An 18,658-nucleotide genomic window follows, 5' to 3' on the forward strand; every position below is an offset into this window, starting at 1 on the left:
ATAAAAAAAACACCAAAAAGTTTCCGTGGCAAGTTCATCCATCAGAAGTCCAAGAAAGAAAGTAATTGTGTGTGTTTTTTTGTTTTGTTTTATGGAGTTATTGTGTTAAATGTTAAGTATATAATAATAATTTCTAAATAATTTTGCAATCAATTCCTTTATCTTTTAAAAATAACTTTATTATTCATTTATTTTATTATAATACTGTATAGCCTAATACTGAAGAATTTACTCTGAAATTAACTGAACATGGAATTTAGAGCCACATACTGAGATAAAGAAAACGTTAATGTTTCATAAAAGAGAATGGTATGCAGTGACATATTAAGACTTTTAACATGAAACATCAAAATAAACAGCAATTTTACAAAGTCACACAATGTAACTAAGACATACAGTGACGAAATCATCTAGGCTACTTTAGAGTTATTTTTATGTGCATTGCAATAGAAAAATATACAAACAAACAATCTCTCAAAATATGATCATTGTAATGATGCTGATAGTATGATGAGCTGAGGTATCAAGGTGCCAAACGTGTGTTTTACCAGCCAGTCTGTATGTAATCTCTTATCTCCAGGTTGTCTGAATAGTAAAATCTTGCCTGTAGCAAACTCTGCAGTTGTCATGATATAATAATTAGGCTTTATGGAGAGTGTGTCCTCCGCACTCAGCTGGGCATCTCCAAATGTCTCTGCAGGCTCCTGCTGACTCTAAGAACTTCCATGGAGACAGAATCCACATTCCCTGAAGCAAGAGGCTGCACACACTCCTGGATATGAGACATAAAAGCACAGCCAAACAATCATCAAATAACCTTTAATGCTGCTCTCCACAAACTGGCATTAAAAGAAACTGGGTCTCATTCACTAATAATTGTGTGGATTTATTGCGTATTTATACGTGCAGGAGAACGTGTGTACATATATGAATTGTACTTCATTCTAATGTTAATACATTTGGAGTGCTCTAAATGAGTGACCACGTGCCCTAAGTTAATAAATTAACAATCACCACCAATAAGCACCCAAATCAGCTCCATATAAGAACTTTCCGCGCAACTCTCCTCACATGACGCAATCAAAAGCCGCGTTCTCGCTGAGAGCACGTGCAACAAGCAAGACCCTTTTTATACATTTAAGATAAATTATCTAAGATGTAATCTTGACTTGTTTATAACGCTAGTCAGAGTATGCAATTTTTGCATATGTGTGGTTTCAGTTCTTACATTTTTTGTAAATTTATACGAAATTTGAATACGAAATTTACTGGTGAATCATGATTTCTTCATGTAAAGGCAGATTTCACGCAGAAAATAATGAATGAGATGCATATTCTACAAATAATCTAATTCAGCTGGAAAATATTTACCACAGTCTAGGAAGGGTGCACATATATGGTCTTTGGTCTTTCTCAGAGTGGAACCAAAACTAATGCTGGTATAAGTATGGACTACTGTAGCTGGTCTTGTTCATATGTGGTTTTCAGAAGCTCAAAGACGGAAAGCACTTCAAAACCATCTCAGTTTCTTTCTTGGGTGACTTGCTCCCATCCTTATCGTGGAGATATTAACTGAGCTCCAAAAACAAAAACTTCCTTCAAAGGTTGAATCCACATCATTAGCAAAAAATAAAAACCGTGGCTATATTTGAGATTGTTTAAAGCTCCTGAAGGATTCTTGTCTTATAAGTCATTTAAGTCGATGAGTTTCAGGTATCATTACAATCTCATTCTGTTGACATTCACTTGCCCAGTATGCCTGTGAGAGGCTGGTCAGACCCTGATGTGCTGTCTGTGTGTGGAGGGTCGATAACACTTAGTATCATGGTACTGGAGGTCTTTTTGTGTGTGATGGCGCTGAGAAGGTTCATGGGGGGGAACATGTTAGATGTAGGCCTCTCTGGTTCACCCTCCCATGCTGGTTTGCTCCACGATCTGATCCCTCCCTGTCTGCATGTTGTCTCCAGGCCCCGTCTGGATTCCACTGCTGAGATGCCCACTCGTTTGTGACACCTCCAGAACCAACAGGAGCATGAGCTACAGCAGCAACCTCTTGCACCAGAGCATCCTCGAGTGAGCAGAGCCAGCAGGTCCCTTTTGAAGGTGGTGTTGAGGGCAGCATAAACCAGCGGGTTACACACAGAGTTGCTGAATCCCAGGATCTGAACCACGCTGACTAGGAGAAACTCGGAGTCAAGATCCAGGTCCAGTTGACCTGGGTTCAGAGAACAGACATGCAAGGTACAGTTATAAAATGGAAATTTCTCTACAAATCAAGAAAAAACTTTCATAAAATGCTTCAGGATTGACTTTTAAGGTTTTTGTGTTAAAGGGGTCATATGACGATGCTAAAAATAATGTTATTTTATATTTGGTGTAATGCAATGTTTTTACACGGTTTAAGGTTTAAAAAACACATTATTTTCCACATACCGTACATTATTGTTGCTCCTCTCTGCCCCGCCTTTATGAAACACATAGATTTTTACAAAGCTCATCGTTCTGAAAAGCGAGGTGTGCTCTGATTGGCCAGCCATCCAGTGCGTTGTGATTGGCCGAATACCTCAAACGTGTGACCGTAATGTTACTCCCCTTGCCATATTTGGAAACACACAGCGTCTCCACGACATAGCAGCGCCAGCAACAAGGCTACTACAGCAAGAAAAAAAGTTACGCCTTCTTTCTTTGCGTAAACATTTGGGCGGTGTTATGCAAATCTTCCAACACAGTGACGTAGATATGTGGGAGCGTGTTTAAATGAGGCGTTTTAGGAAGGCGTGGACGAGTCTTAACTTTTATAAAGAATATCTCTTTGGGTTTGAGACTTTAGTCTTTGCAGCTTTACCGGATCTTATATATGCATGAACAGCTTGTAACACTCCAAAGAAAATTTGAAATCGCGTCATATGACCCCTTTAAAAACACAAGATGTAGGGTAATGGACTAAAAAAATGCCAGGTCTAGAGTATATATTAGCTATATTAGCATCCATACTAATGCAAAATAGCAATCTACGTGTGACCGTAATGTTACTCCCCTTGCCATATTTGGAAACACACAGCGTCGCCACGACATGGCGGCGACAGCGACAATACTACAGCGAGAATAAAAGTCACGCCTTCTTTCTTTGCGTTACGGATCTTATATATGCATGAACAGCTTGTAACACTCCAAAGAAAATTTTAAATCGCGTCATATGACCCCTTTAAAAACACAAGATGTAGGGTAATGGACTAAAAAAATGCCAGGTCTAGAGTATATATTAGCTATATTAGCATCCATACTAATGCAAAATAGCAATCTGTTATAACAACGTGCTGCAGTTATGTCCTCTGCCACTTTAACTGGTCAAGCTCTTTAAGATCAGGTGAATTATGATTGACTGGCAATTTTTTTTATCATTCATCAGCTGGAAAAATAATATTCTAAAGTGATTCCAACAATATCCTTCCATCCTATTCATATAGAATTAATGATTATTAAAACCTTATAGTTAGTTATCGTCCTTGGTGTGAACAGCCTTTTACGTTTTGCATTTTTGCTCTACCAAAGCAAACAGTTCCAAATGAAGCCACAGCAGAACCAATCTGCGTCTCTGAGAAACATAGTGTTTTGTTCTTTAATGTTTTGAACAAATTGATAGAATGACTCATACAATGACTCGCTTCATCTGTGGTTTTAAACAAATCAGTTTCATATAAGTCAGTGATTCAATCACTCACTCACAAAGAAGTCACTTGTTTAATTCCTATGTGCTTTCATTTATTTATTTCATTTACAGTACACTGTAGAAAGTGAGTCTCTGGAGATGCAAGCATGTTAGTGTCACATGATTTTTCATTGTTTCTTTAAACCTTCATTTCCATACCGGACAGGCTCCAGTGTGTCTGCTTTTGAATGTCTTTTCACTGGAAATAGAAGAAATTGGTTATGCTGTCTTGCGAATGGCTTTTGTTGCAGCTGAGAAGAGAAGCACATGAACCGCAGAAAAAAACAGAAGAAACGTACTGCGTGTTGTGCACATGACAATGGAGTGGACAGAATACTGGGCATGGAAAAATTTATATTTCTTATAAATCAGTGTATTAAAATGTTCATAAAAAGACTGAAACCTTGAGGAGTAAGTGTAGATGGAAAATTGCACTGAAAAATAGGAAGGGAAACAAGTCTTGCTTGATATTTTGCACTTGCTTATGAAGTATATTTGGTGTTATTTCGATTTTTTGCACAAATTATATTAATTATATTTATATATTATTATATGAATTATATATATTAATTAAGGAATAAAATACGTACATAAAATGCTCCACCTGTATTAATGCATTTTTATGTGATATCACACAATCTGTGTATGGAGACAATAGCACTACACCAAACTCACAATAGTTGCCATAGTGATAACTGTGAGAGGAATAATAGAACAAACGATTGCATGTCGAAGGTTCACAGGAACGAGGTGTTGACTTCTACGAAAGGTTGAGGAGGAGGAAAGTGGAAAAGAAGGAGAGAATCTGAAGTGAGAATGTGTTTACTGTACTCTCACAGGAAGGACAGCAGTTGACTGACAGACACGGAGGGAGACCAGATGGAAAGGCGCCCAGCATGCGACAAAGAGCAGCACCACGGTGGCCATCATTCTTACTGCACGCTTCTTCCTCCTGAGAATGGAAGGCATGTGACATGTGTATTGTTACAGGCATGTCAATAACAGTACAATACAGGGGCGTCAATCACACACCATTTCATTTGTACCAGTCTACCAAGACCATGTGAATCGAGAGCAACAATGCAGACGTTATTCAATACCGGCAATCAAAGCATCTGCTAAATAGGCCTTTCAAAAGCAGAGTGTAATTCGCAGAATTATATGGACAAATAATTTTTTTGTTGTTGTTGTTGTTTATTGTCAAAATCATAAGGATTCTCATCACATGGCTATCCATGCTGTGCATGCTTTTTCTGGCTCTTTGGTGAATAGAGATGGAGCAATGACACCCTGTTATAAATGTTATAAAACTGAATGTTGCATTTTAAGCTCGGCCTATAATTTTGTACCATATTAATGTATTTACATCTCTTATGGATATTAACCATGGTTTTAGGAAAAGTGTAGTAACCATGTTTTGTTTTTTTTGGTGTATTGATTACCATTTGTATAATATACCAATATTTGTATAATAAACCAATATTTTACTACAAATACCATGGTTAAACTATGGTTATTTTGTGGTTACCATGATTGAACTATAGTAACCATGTTTTTTTTTGTTTTATTTGTAGTAAAACCATGGTTAACTTTATTAAGGGTTTGCAATGATGCAACATTGCAAAACCTTTAAAAATAATCATTAAAGGGTCATTTGCCCAAAAATGCATTTTCTGTAATCATTAATTCACCCTCATATCATAAAACATGTTTATTGCTTTATTCTGTGGAACATAAATTAAAATATTTTGAGAAATGTCTCTCTTTACAAAATGGAAGCCAATGGTCACCAAAATTTTGTCTTTGGTGTTGCACAGAAGTCATCCAGATTTGGAATGTCATGAGGGTGAGTAAATGATGACAGAATTTTTATATTTGTGTGAACTACAGGTATCTGTTTAAAGGGATAGTTCACCCAAAAATGAAAATTTGATGTTTATCTGCTTACCCCCAGGGCATCCAAGATGTAGGTGACTTTGTTTCTTCAGTAGAACACAAACAGAGATTTTTAACTCAAACCGTTGCAGTCTGTCAGTCATATAATGGAGGTGAATTGGAATCACGGCTTTGAGAGTCAAAAAAACATACACAAACAAAACCAAATTAAACCCTGCGGCTCGTGACGATACATTGATGTGTAAAGACACGAAACGATCTGTCTGTGCAAGGAACTGAACAGTATTTATATAGTTTTTTTACCTCTGATTCACCGTAATGTCCGAACTGTCCCGAGCGCGTTCTCAACAGCCGGCACGTGACGCGTCTTCTTCTTCTTGCTTTACGGCGGATTGCAGACTTATAAGTGCATTACCACCACCTATCTCTCAAATGGACCATTGACACTCTATCTACAATCTCAATTAGGAGTGTCACTTATAAATCTGCGTTCCACCGTAAAGCAAGAAGAAGAAGAAGACGCGTCTTGCACCGGCTGTTGAAAACGCGCTCAGGACAGTTCGGACATTGCGGTGTGAGTTAAAAATCTTCGTTTGTACTCTCCTGAAGAAACAAAATCACCTACATCTTGGATGCCCTGGGGGTAAGCAGATAAACATCAAATTTTCATTTTTGGGTGAACTATCCCTTTAATGATGTACAGAGTACAGTGACCCAGTAGTGCACAACACAATGGAAACAAGCCGCAACACAATGAAATTAGCACAGAATGATGGAAACAAGCTGCAACACAACGGAAACAAGTCGCGACAAAACAAAATTAGCATAACACAACGGAAACAAGCCGCAACACACTGAAATTAGCACATCACAACGGAAACAAGCCGCAACAGAACGAAATTAGCACAACACAACGGAAACAAGCCGCAACAAAATGGAAACAAGCCGCAACACAATGAAATTAGCACAGCACAGCGAAATTAGCACAACACAACAAAATTAGTCATGCATTGTGTTGAGTCATATAGCCTACTTGTATACTACATTATTTGTATACTACATAATTTTACCTAATAGGATAGTTCACCTAAAATGTTTTATTCTTCATTAGTTTCTCACCCTTATGTTTTCTTCTGTGGAACACAAAAGACAATATTTTTTTTTTAAAAACACTACGGTGTATTTTGTCCACACAATGAAAGTCAGTGGGGTCCAATGTTGTTTTGTGCATTATGTGGACAAAAAGGATGAAACATTCTTTAATATATTCAAAAGAAAAAGTAAAAAAGTAATTGCTTTTATATTACAGTCCAATAAATAAGAGGTTAGTATTGAGAACTTATTTTTGACACAATTTTATCGTTTAACACCAAAACTGACAACTATATTAATGCACCAGTGCACGATAACATTCTGTTCATTATAAGTGTGTGCCGCAGTTTTGCTCTCTGCTGCTTTAAAGGGGTAATGAACTGAGAAATCAAAATTCACTTGGTCTTGTCATTGTACTATAAAAACATCTTGTAGGTTTCAGAACTCAAAACTTTGTCGTTAGTCTAAAAACAGCTTATATTGAAGGCAGTCTGCCAAAACGACAGCTTTTGGCATGTTCTACTCTATGAAGTAATAGTATGGATAAGCACTGCCTCCGCAGAAGCAGATCAACATTACTGCTTGTGTTTACAAATGAGGCACAATTCGACGCAGGATTTTTGAAAAGATTGAAACTAAAACACGATGCTGTGCCGACTATTGGATCCGACATTAATGTCGCAAAACGCAAGTGCGAATAACTGTTTTCATTACGTGGTCACTATTGCTTTGTAACTTCTTACAGATCGTTTGATATGTATTTAGTTATTTATGCATTTTAAACCTAAATCACAGTGGCATCCATCTATGAGGAATGAATGTACACTGTGAGCCAATCATTGCAGTGGGCGTTTACTTCCGAGTCTACAATCTTCCACACCTATTCAAACAGAGCGTTCTGATGAGGGGGTGTAATGTGGGGTTTGGGTTTTGTTTTTGTTTCATGTTCATGTCCATGTCTTTTATTTTGTAATTGGGGGTTAAAAATAGGACAGAAAATAGCTTAATACTTCTAAATTATGATGTTTTTTCATGATTCATGATTCATGTTCATGACCCCTTTAAATGCTCAAGCTCCTTAAAATCAGGTGGATTTTTGGGTGAAGTATCCCTTTAGTATATTTTGCCTCTTACTGTAATTGTAACTTTGGTTGACGTTAAGTTAATATTAATGTTTTGTTTAATGCATAATTTCATTTTTGAGACAATAATGATCTAAACAATTAAATAGTAAGCGAACCCCCTGTTGTAGACTAACCTGGTAATCTTGTTAATTTCAGATCCTGGGAGCGTTTGAAACATGGCGTTGTGTACTTTGTGCTTGCCCCAGAGCTCCCGCATGATCTTCCAGTAGAGGATGGCCATGGTCGTCAAGGGGGCCAGAAACACCAGGACGGACAAACAGGTAGTGTAGGATCTCCTCTGGTGCTGGCTTGGCCATACTTCCAAACAACAGGTGTGGTGGACATCAAACAGAAAGTCATATTTCACCTGGGTAGTTAAATATGAGGAAACTTATTATATGAATCCTTCATTCTTTTCTATTTGAAAAAAAAGACAGATGGAGAGAATTCTAGAGGCAGCTAAATATTCAAATATTCAATCTAATGAATTTGTTTAGCAAATAATATTGTATAATGCTGCTCATAATGATGCTTTTTAATTCACAAATGAATTACAACGGTCTGATTTACTGACTGACAGGCATTGCTAATGGTTAAAGGCAGCTTTTTGTCCTTCTTATGAAGCTTATCTGCTGAATGCCTAAAACAGCATGACATCAATCATCATTTGATTGGAGTGATGCATACAAAATGTCTTTGAGGGAAAAAATGTGTGAAAGCTGCACATGCAAGGACAACATAAAGCAAAAACACAAACATGATAAGTGGAAGGCATTATTATATCAATGAATATATAATGGACATTGCATTTGAAGCCCTCAATGGTCTCCTCTAGCATAGCAACATCTAATTTGATTCTAATAGTGTTGATGTGTCTGTTATCTCTGGTGGTAGCTGCAGTGAATAAAAAATCACAGGTCAAAGAGTCAAGACACATTCTGCTTATAGTTAAACCATCAGCCGCTTTTTTCTATTTCTTTCATGTAATCTTTTGGTTTAATAATTGCAAAGCATTTCATAATCTTAATGAAAACTAGGAAATTTCTTTCTTTCCTCAGATAGATTTAGCTGATATTAGTATTTGAGCTAAATACTGATTTTTATGCCCTATTTCATTGTGTTCCTTATCTTTGACTGTTAATGACTTGAGTTTTGTCTGTTAGATTATATGTCTCTGCACCTGAGTTTGAGCAATCTCTAAATTGCTTGTTTAATCTAAAAATAGTGGTCTAGAGGTTGCATGTTTACCTCCACTTTCTGAACAAACCACATAGGAGCCGCGATTGCCAGGGCAACCAACCACACGACCACTGTAAAATGAGGGACAAGACATAATATTTTGTTTATTTTTTTATAGTGTCACTATTGTCTAACTCAGTTTCAAAGTGAGGTCTGGGGACAGCAAGGAGTCCACAAACTAAATTATATTAAAACAACAACAACAACATTTTTTCACAATAACTTCTTTAATCTCTCTTTCCACAACTCACCCAGCATCTTGAAGGCATGACAAAGAAAGTAGCTGTTGCGGACATGCAGAGGATAAAGGATTCCCTGGAAACGCTCTACAGCAATACAAGTCATGGTGAGCATGCTGGTCGCAATGGCTGTCACTTGTAGGAATGGTATTAACTTGCACAGGAAATCACCTGTGGGTCAAAAAATAAATGAGGCACAGTGAGTGAATCGGTGAGTCAGACAATTATTGAATTAGAGAGCAGGCAAATGAACTGATGAAAGACTGTGTACAATATTGAATAACAAACCGGCTGACCTGTTTTCATATATACACAGTAGATAGGTTTAACTGTTGACACGTAACAATACAAGAAAAAGTATACCAACGAGGCTTGCAGAGCAATTTCAAAATAATAGAAGGAAATGTGTGGGCAGTGAATGTATGGTCTTTATGGACAATGATGAGGACAGAGGGGTGTAGTAGGACAACAGGCTTCATTTTCTGACACAATGTTCCTCATAATTACAATACAGGAAATCAGATTGGGTTTGTGTTGCCATGGATTTAAGGAGCAATCTTCTCCCAGCAGTTCTGAGGAGTCTTCTGTAAGCTACTAATTCTTATTTTCCAGCTCACTGATCCTACATAATTCCAAAAGCACACTGGCATAATTCACCTGTTGCATGCTGGACATGACTGTCCTTCATTATGTGATGTCATTAGATGAAAGGTCATTGACTCTTGCAATTGATAGAATCTAAAACATAACTTGATGCATACTAATAGCATAAGCAATGCAAACTATGCCTGATTTGTAGAGTATTACTGATAATTGAGGTTATATTTGAATTATTTTTTGTTCTGGTCTATGTCAAGCATTCAGTTTTGGCTGGGTAACATGGTCCAGTTGGATCCTGCTGGTTTATGTCATAACTATACCATCTGGCTGCAAATGCATCTTTTTTCATTGACGGCCATTCAACGGTAGTCATGTACACTCTTAAAATTAAAGGTGCTTCACGATGCCATAGAAGAACCTTTTTTGTCTAAATGGTTCCATAAGGAACCTTTAACATCTGAAGAATCTTTTTGTTTCACAAAAGGTTCTTTGTGGCGAAAGAAGGTTCTTCAGATTATAAAAAGGTAAGAAAGAGATGGTTCTTTAAAGAACCTTTGACTGAATGGTTCTTTGTGGAACCAAAAATGGTTGCTTATACAGTCGAGCCGACTGTTGCAACGAACGCAACTTTCACCGCACGAGCTCTTTACTTTCAGTTTTCATTCTTACATTCAGCATTAACAGTAATCCAAAATGGGTAAACTTTCAACTGAACTGTATAGCCTACATGCATTTTAGATGCTTATATTATGCTCTTGCCCCATCCATGCACATTATTATATGAGCGGGTTTTTTAAACATTAAAACTGCTCAAGTAATTTCAGTGGTAGGCTATGATACATATTCATGTAGCCTATTAAACTCCCCGTAACTCACAAACTCCCCGTAATAGCGCGCAAATATTTCTGCCCGTTTTCGCTCGTTGTCAGCCTCTGCTTTTCTGCAACAGACTGAAGCTCCGGGTGAATTCAGCGCGACTTGCATTCAGGAAATAAAAGAAAAATTCTGCAATTTTCTGGTGTTATTTTATTATTGTTGGGGCAGTCTCCAGCTATATCTTAAACTTCTTAAAATACAGTCCACTTCAGATTGGTTTTAATCACTGCATAAAAAAAAAATTACGCAATCTTTATCTAATTCTGATTGGGTGGGCAAGACTGTCATTTGGGTGGGCTTAATTCAACTGTTGTTGAATTGTAGTTTTGTGAAAGATGGAAAAAACATGCAGAAAGCACAGAAAACCTTTACCTTTTGAACAATACTACAGACTACCATCTATGAGCACTGAATTGTGAGATAAATGGACTGGGGGTCAAATGCTTCAAGTGTTTCACTCGTCAGTGTCTTTGATCATGCATGAACTATATATCCTTAAAGCTTTACTTTACCGTCACGTAATAGAGTTGAAGTTGATGCAACAGGAACATTGGGAAGAATTGGGTGTCCAAATGGATATAGACTCTTATGACACATAAAAATAACAGAAACTAACATTTCTGTCAAGCGTGAACATAATTAAGCCTACCTGCCAACCAGTTGGTGAAGAAGTGCTGCAGCAGTGTGGCAGGAACACACACTATGGATATCAGGAGGTCACTGAGTGCCAGAGAACAAATGAAGAAGGTGCTGGGAGACTGCAGAGCCTTCCTGCGACATAAGAGAACCAGCACCGCCCCGTTTCCCACCACCGCAAGCCCAAAGATGAGCACGTAGAGCAGACCAAAAACTGGAAGCAGGGTGCTAGGGAGTCTGGGCACGGCCACCAGAGGAGGAATGGAGAATTCCTGGATGAACTGCCAGCGAGAGAGGTTGGAAGCCTTCAGCATGTGGTCCAGAAGATGGGCGGTCAGGTTCATACTGATCGTCTTCTAGGGTTTTATCTGTTTGAAAATCACCAGTATATGTGTGATGATTTGGTTTTAGCAGCGATTGTGGTCTAGCAACTTGTTTTAACAATCTGTGGAGTCTGATCTTCACAATTTCTTTGATTTTACATTAATGAATGGTTATGTGTGCTGTATTGATCTGTCTCTCTTTGTAAATGATGGCTTACAGGCATTTTTCATGGTTGTTCCTTGTTGTTGTTGAAAACAGTCATGCCTTTATCTCATTCCTATTAAGAACATGCTTTGTAAGCATTGATTTTAAGCCACTTGGGACAGTCTGTAGTGTTTATTGTAAGGTTGCTACTCAGCTTGACAAAAACCTCTTTAGTCAAAAATTGTGTGATACCAGCATTATAATAACGGCCCACTGTCCACTCTCATTATGTCAGTAGAATGTCCTTTAGCTGTTCTAGCTCCTTCTTGCTAATGCTTGATATCACATCGTCTCATGATTCATTTTTCGCACAATCCTTAGTTATCGTCACAGTCCAGGTGTCTGTAATTGTATTGCTTTCTCCATTCTGGATTGAGTTCAGTCAATCTTCACCTTGTAATCTTGCAATATGCTGACAAATGAAGAAACATGGTTCTGTTCAGATGATTTGAATATCCTTGTTCTGAGAACAAGGTCCAAACTTTTGGGTAAAACCTGTCAATATATAGTTTACTCAAAATAAGCACAAAATAAAAATAAAATATTATCATAGTTTAGAGGACAGCACTCCTTTTACTCAGTATTTTCACCCTTTTTTTATTTAAACGAAAAATATGAGAAAAACGCATATTTGTGTAACTTATTGACTTGAAATCTTTGTTTACTGAGGTACAGTTCTTGAGACGTCACCTTTTCTTGCACCGTTCCCCCATATTAATATAATATTCTCTTAAAATTATAATGTTGTAATTATATAACAGTAAATTTGATTTACATTAGAGAAAATTACTGTTTGCATATTTTTGGATTTGAACAAGCATTGCGATTATGATGAATGCATCTATGTTGTAAATATCAAGTAGCCTATAATAACGTTCTATAATAACATAATCAAATACGGGACGATCAATTTTAAGATATTTACTGCCATATAATCGTTAATTGAAAACAAAGTTAATAAAATGTTAATCTAATGTTGCATGAACTTAAAAGTGATATTGTCAAAGGTTACGACTGCAGGTAAAACACTAAACAAACAGTAAACAGATTCGACAGAAAACATCGAATGTTAAAAAACACGCGAAATCGAATCATCCTCACATCTAGACAGGCGACTCGAGATGATATTATGAAGTAAACTAATAAATAGTCCACACATTTTCTTTCAACAGATCATACAAATAATGGCAAACGTTTCCATTCTCTGTTTAAAGAGAGATGTTTCACACAAATTGCAAAAACACCGCGCTGTGATCTGATCCGGTGTCTCGTTATTCCTTCAAAGTTTCTCCGACGCTCGTTTGAACTTCTCCCTTCATCATCCTATTGAACGGCTCTCTAAACCATATTCTGCTCCTCAGCACATCTAGCGCGTTTTATCTATATATTTATTTTCTTACCTGGAATTAGTCGGTCATGCTTTCCTCTTGCAAGACAACAACAGTCAAACAATGACAGTCCAACACTGAACTACTGTAGGTATAATCAGTTGACAGAGCTACAGCAGAAACACTAGCCTGGGCTGTGACGCTTATCTAGTATACTTTTCCCCTTCATCTTTCTTTCTTTCTTTCTTTCTTTCTTTCTTTCTGTCTAACGTTATCTATCTTAGATCAACGACAAAAAAGTAACAATGCAGTTTGTATGGTCATTTACAATTATTACTGTACTGTAATAATACTGTAATTATTACAATTAGCTTGACTTCAGTTACAGGAAACATACAGGGAAAAAAGCTGCCATAAACTTACTTACTTTAGAATTATATTTACAATTGTAACATTATATGTTTAATATAAAGGGGGAAGTCGTGGCCTAATGGTTAGAGAGTCGGACTCGTAACCCAAAGGTTGCGGGTTCGAGTCTCGTACCGGCAGGGATTGTAGGTGGGGGGAGTGAATGTACAGGGCTCTCTCCCACCTTCAATACCACTACTGAGGTGCCCTTGAGCAAGGCACCGAACCCCCAACTGTTCCCCGGGCGCCGCAGCAAAAATGGCTGCCCACTGCTCCGGGTGTGTGTTCACGGTGTGTGTGTGTTCACTGCTGTGTGTGTGCACTTTGGATGGGTTAAAATGCAGAGCACTTTATTTATGGGTCACCATACTTGGCCACATGTCACGTCACTTTTCACTAAAGTGACACCCATGATAGGAAATAGTTTGGACAGCAATGGAGAAGCTGATCTTGGTTACAAGTCAACCTGACATTTTAATGACAAAAGAACCCCGAACAAATAAGCTAATTGTTTGAAGAGTTACTTTCATTTGATCTCTATGTAAATGTAATGTAAAAAAAAAAATGCGACCAGCTGTGGGCCTTTCATCATTAATTCCACATTACATAACTACAATTACATAATTTATGTAATTACAATTTTACTGCAAGAATACTATGATTGTCCTATGGTCTGGTTAGTGTGTTGCTATCATTCTCAAGCCCCAGTGCATGATTTTCAACTCTTTTTAACTTGCCATTGAAATAGTAGAAGTGATTATTTTCATCTTCAGCATTAACTTTATTGATATTATTTTGGGTAATTTTTTTAGAATTCTTGATATTTACTCAGAGGTGATGATTGCAGTGTATTCTGCAATATGAAAGATAGCTCTGTTGTCTCTTGCTTATGTTTCACAGTTGAAGGCTCTTGTGGTTTTGGTGTGGTATTGTATAACATAATTTGAATCATCTTCTCCTGGCATCTTTTCATCCCAGAGGTGGTGCGATGAATTAGTCCAAAGCAACCATCTTCATCTGTAGGCAGTGATCCTTCTGCTTCTTTGCTTGGTGGTGTTTTATCTTCTGGTGTCAGTTTCTCAATTTCTTTTGTGCATTCTCTTTCAGGAAGTTCTCTTGTCATTTCTATCTGATGTTTAGTCACTATGACCGTGTGTTCATGTCTTCTTAAAGGGGTGGATGTAACTAATTCATTAGTGCCTTTTGTTGCGAGATGTTCCGAACTTAAACCATCATATTTCGACTGCCTTTCTTCGTGTGTGGTATCTGTTCTCTTCACAGGTGTTTTCAGGTGTTCTGGTGTTTCCGTTGTACGTTCTGTTTCAAGACTCTGTATTGTCATTCTTTTCTCATGTTCAGTCCTAATTAAATCAGCATTTTCTTGCTGTAACTAATTCATTTATACCTTCAGTTGCAAGGTGTTCTGACTTTAAATCACTATTTTCCATCATCTTTTTCTGGCATATTTTCTACCTAGAGCTGGTGCGATGAATTAGTCCAAAGCAGCCATCTTCATCTGTATGCCATGACGCTTCTGTTTCTATGCTTGGTGGTGATTGAGTTTCCACCCCTGGCACTGTTATTGTTGGCTTCATTTCTTTCCTTTCCATTGATTGTTTCTCCAGAACATCTTCAGGTTTTTCTGTTGAGCTCTTTGAGTCTGTTGCACATCCTGTATTAGGAAGCACTAATGTCATTTCATGTTCTGTCAGTGTGACATTATGTTCTCTGGAAATGGTTGGTGTCACTGGCTCATTTGTACTTTTTGTTGCTCGACCTTCTGACCTTAAGTCATCAAGTTCTGAGTGTCTTTCTGTGGTATCTGTTCTCTCCACAGGTGTTTTACTTTCTGGTGTTTGTAATTTGCTTTCTGATGTACATTCCGTTTCAGGAAGCCCTGTTGTCATTTTCATCTCTTGTTCTTTCAATGTATCCATATGTTCATGTTCTCTGGAAGTGGTTAGTGTCACTGGTTCATTTATACCTTTTGACTGAAATTTTTCTGAAATGAAATCAACAGGTTAAGAGTATCTTTGAGTGTCTATGAAGATATGGTATCTGTTGACATCACAGGTGTTTTATCTTCTGGTGTTTGCAACTCGATTTTTGTTGTACATTCAGTTTCAAGAGCCTCTGTTGTCATTCATGTCTCATTTCTGTTCATTGTGAAATCTTCTGCATATTTTGTGGACATGGTTGGTGTTGCTGGTTCAATTGTACCTTTTGACTCAATATTTTCTGAAATGAAATTAACAGGTTCTGACTGTCTTTTTCTCATGTGTGGTATAGCTGTTGTCATCACAGGTGTTTTATCTTCTGGCGTTTGTAACTCAATTTCTGTTGTACATTCAGTTTCAAGAGTCTCTGTTGTCATTAATGTCTCTTCTCTGTTCATTGTGAAATCTTCTGCATATTTTGTGGACATGGTTGGTTTTGCTGGTTCATTTGTACTTTTTGTTAGATGTTCTGAAAGTAAACCGTTATATTCTGACTGTCTTTCTTCATGTGTGGTATCTGTTCTCTCCACATGTGTTTTGTCTCCTGGTGTTGATAATTTGATTTCTGTTGCACATTCTGTTTCTTGAAGCTCTGTTGTGATTTTAACTTCTTGTTCAGTCACTACAGTATGTTCATGTCCTCTGGAAGGGGTTGATGGTTCATTTGTGCCTTTAGTTGCAATATGTTCTGATCTTAAAACTTCATTATCTGTCTCTCTTTCTTCATATGTGGTAGCTGTTGACATCACAGGTGTTTTATCTTATGGTGTTTGTAGCTCAATTTCTAATGCGCATTCTGTTTCAAGAGCCTCTGTTGTCATTAATGTCTCTTGTCTGGTCGCTGTAAAATCTTCTGCAGATTTTGTGGATGTGGTTGGTGTCACTGGTTCATTTGTGACTTTTGTTTCAATATAGTTTGAAATGAAATCAACAGGTTCTGACTGTCTTTCTTCAGTTGTCAGATGCTCTCTCCAATGATGTTCTTTTTTCTGCAGTTCATAAGTTGATTTCTGTACATTCTGGTTGAGGAAGATTCGTTGACATTCTTCTGTCTTGTTCGGTCTCCAGTAAATCTGCATATTTTTTTAATGTGTTTGGTGTCATTGGTTCATTTGTTCCTTCTGTTTCAAGATGTTGTGTATTTAAATCGCCAGGCTCTGACTGACTTTCTTTGTATGTGGTATCCGTTCTCTCCACAGGTGTTTTTTAATCTTCTGATGTTAGTGTCTCAATTTCTGTTGTACATTCTGTTTCAGAAAGCTCTGTTTTGTCGTTGTCGGTGGCTCAAGTTCAGTCTCTATGGCAGTATTTTCATGTCCTCTAGAGGGAGCTGATGTAACTAATTCATTTATACTTTTTGTTTTTAAATGTTCTGAACGTAAACCATCATATTTTGACTGTCTTTCTCCATATGTGGTGTGTGTTCTCTCCACAGGTGTTTTATCGTCAAGTGTTTGTAACTCAATTTCTGTTGTACATTCTGTTTCAGGAAGCTCTGTTGTCATTCCAGTCTCTTTTTCTGTCAGCATGGCAGTATGTTTATTCCTTCTGGATGTGGTTGGTGTCACTGGTTTATTTGTTCGGGATTCTTTTGTCATTAATATGTCAGGTTGACTGCTTGCAAGATCAGCTTCTCCGTCCATTGCTGTCCAGTCCTCTCTTTGCGCAGAGTATTCTTTCTCATAATTGTGTTTTATATCAGATACACTGTTTCCTTTTTCCAATGTTGCTTTTGCCATCGTTAATCTAATTCCACTGAAGCTTGTCTGGTGTTTTTGACCAAATTTTGTGGTTTCCTGAACTGCTCCCACTGTTGGCCTGATTTCTTTGCCCCCTGAAGATGTTTTCTTCTCACTTCCTTCATTTTCTGCTGATGGTCTCTCCAGTTCTGTTGTACAGTCTGTTTCAGTCAGCACTGTTGTAATTCCCATCTGTTGTTTTGTAAGTGTGATAGTATTTGCATATTTTCTGGAGGTGGCCAGATTTTCTAATTCACTTGTATTCATTTCAAGATGTTCTGTAATCAACAGAAGATCTTTAGTACTTTCTGTCTCGAAGCTCTCTGTTATGCTTGAGGTTTTATCTTCTGCATTATGTGGTTTTAAAACCATTTGACTGAATGACATGGTTGAAGTCATCTTGTCATCACCTTCTTTCGATTCGTCATCTGTTAAGACAGTCGATGGCCTTGCTTTCCATATGCTTCTTCTTTGCCTAAACATTTTCAATGGAACTTGGTTTCTGTGTATTGAGTCGTTTGCAGATGAGGCGTTTGTTTGTATCTTATCTGTCGCTAATGTCTCAGTCTCTGCTGTAACTATGCTGTCCTTTGCTGTCATTTGGAAAAGTCCCATTCCTAATAACATCAGCATTTTTTCCATGTGGATGACAGCATCATTACTAGAATTAGATGCAAATTTCATAGCACTTTCCGCTAACTCCTTTATTTCGATTTCTACTCCTTGGTGCGGTTGTGAATATCTTGTAGCCTGGTATATGGGACAGATGGTTGAACCCTTCTGATTAATAAATATTCGCAACCATGTGGCAGATGGGAAGGTATTCCTTAGCATCTTAGCTAGATCTGACACCTGCTTCCATAAACTTCTTTCAGGGGCGCCTTCTAAAAAACGTTCCCTGGAAATCCATCGGCAGTTTGACCAGAATGATGGTCAGTAGTGCAGGAAGAAGTTTTTTCTTTTGGTTGCTTGTCCAGTTTTGTGACCATTTTTCTTTTAACATGGAATACACCAATTATAAGACATGTTTCTGAAGTGATGCCTTGTTTAGATTAGGGCTGGACGATATGGCCAAAATTTATATCACAATATATTTCTTAATTTCGGTCGATACGATATAATTCTGATATCGATATGAACACTATTTATCTGAAATAGAAATATTTTGTAACATTATAAATGCCTTTATCATCACTTTTGATCAATTTTAAGCATCCTTGCTAAATAAAAGTATTAATTTATATAAT

At 37.5% G+C, this 18,658-nt stretch overlaps 1 protein-coding gene across 1 annotated transcript; it reads right to left on the reverse strand.

The window, feature by feature from the left end:
* Nucleotides 1–1,742: 1,742 nt before the first annotated feature.
* Nucleotides 1,743–11,725, reverse strand: LOC107737877 (pyroglutamylated RFamide peptide receptor-like). The gene is made up of 6 exons (XM_016549518.1): nucleotides 11,425–11,725; nucleotides 9,312–9,470; nucleotides 9,070–9,131; nucleotides 7,956–8,188; nucleotides 4,570–4,661; nucleotides 1,743–2,215 (listed from the first exon to the last, which is right to left on the reverse strand). Exons 1-6 carry the CDS (start codon nucleotides 11,723–11,725, stop codon nucleotides 1,743–1,745), a joined length of 1,320 nt encoding a protein of 439 aa, XP_016405004.1.
* Nucleotides 11,726–18,658: the final 6,933 nt, after the last annotated feature.

The sequence above is a fragment of the Sinocyclocheilus rhinocerous genome, unplaced genomic scaffold (genome assembly GCF_001515625.1).
Source record: "Sinocyclocheilus rhinocerous isolate Xijiao unplaced genomic scaffold, SAMN03320098_v1.1 scaffold374, whole genome shotgun sequence".
NCBI classification, from domain to species: domain Eukaryota; kingdom Metazoa; phylum Chordata; class Actinopteri; order Cypriniformes; family Cyprinidae; genus Sinocyclocheilus; species Sinocyclocheilus rhinocerous.

What these genes read in the sequence shown, in the direction of transcription:
- LOC107737877 (XM_016549518.1), bottom strand. Translation starts at nt 11,725, where the DNA reads ATGCTGAAGGCTTCCAACCTCTCTCGCTGGCAGTTCATCCAGGAATTC. An exon ending in TCATGCCTTCAAGATGCTGG is followed by an intron (nt 9,132 to 9,311) that starts GTGAGTTGTGGA and finishes CTCATTTTACAG; the next exon opens with TGGTCGTGTGGTTGGTTGCC. An exon ending in GAAATTAACAAGATTACCAG is followed by an intron (nt 4,662 to 7,955) that starts GTTAGTCTACAA and finishes TTCCATTCTCAG; the next exon opens with GAGGAAGAAGCGTGCAGTAA.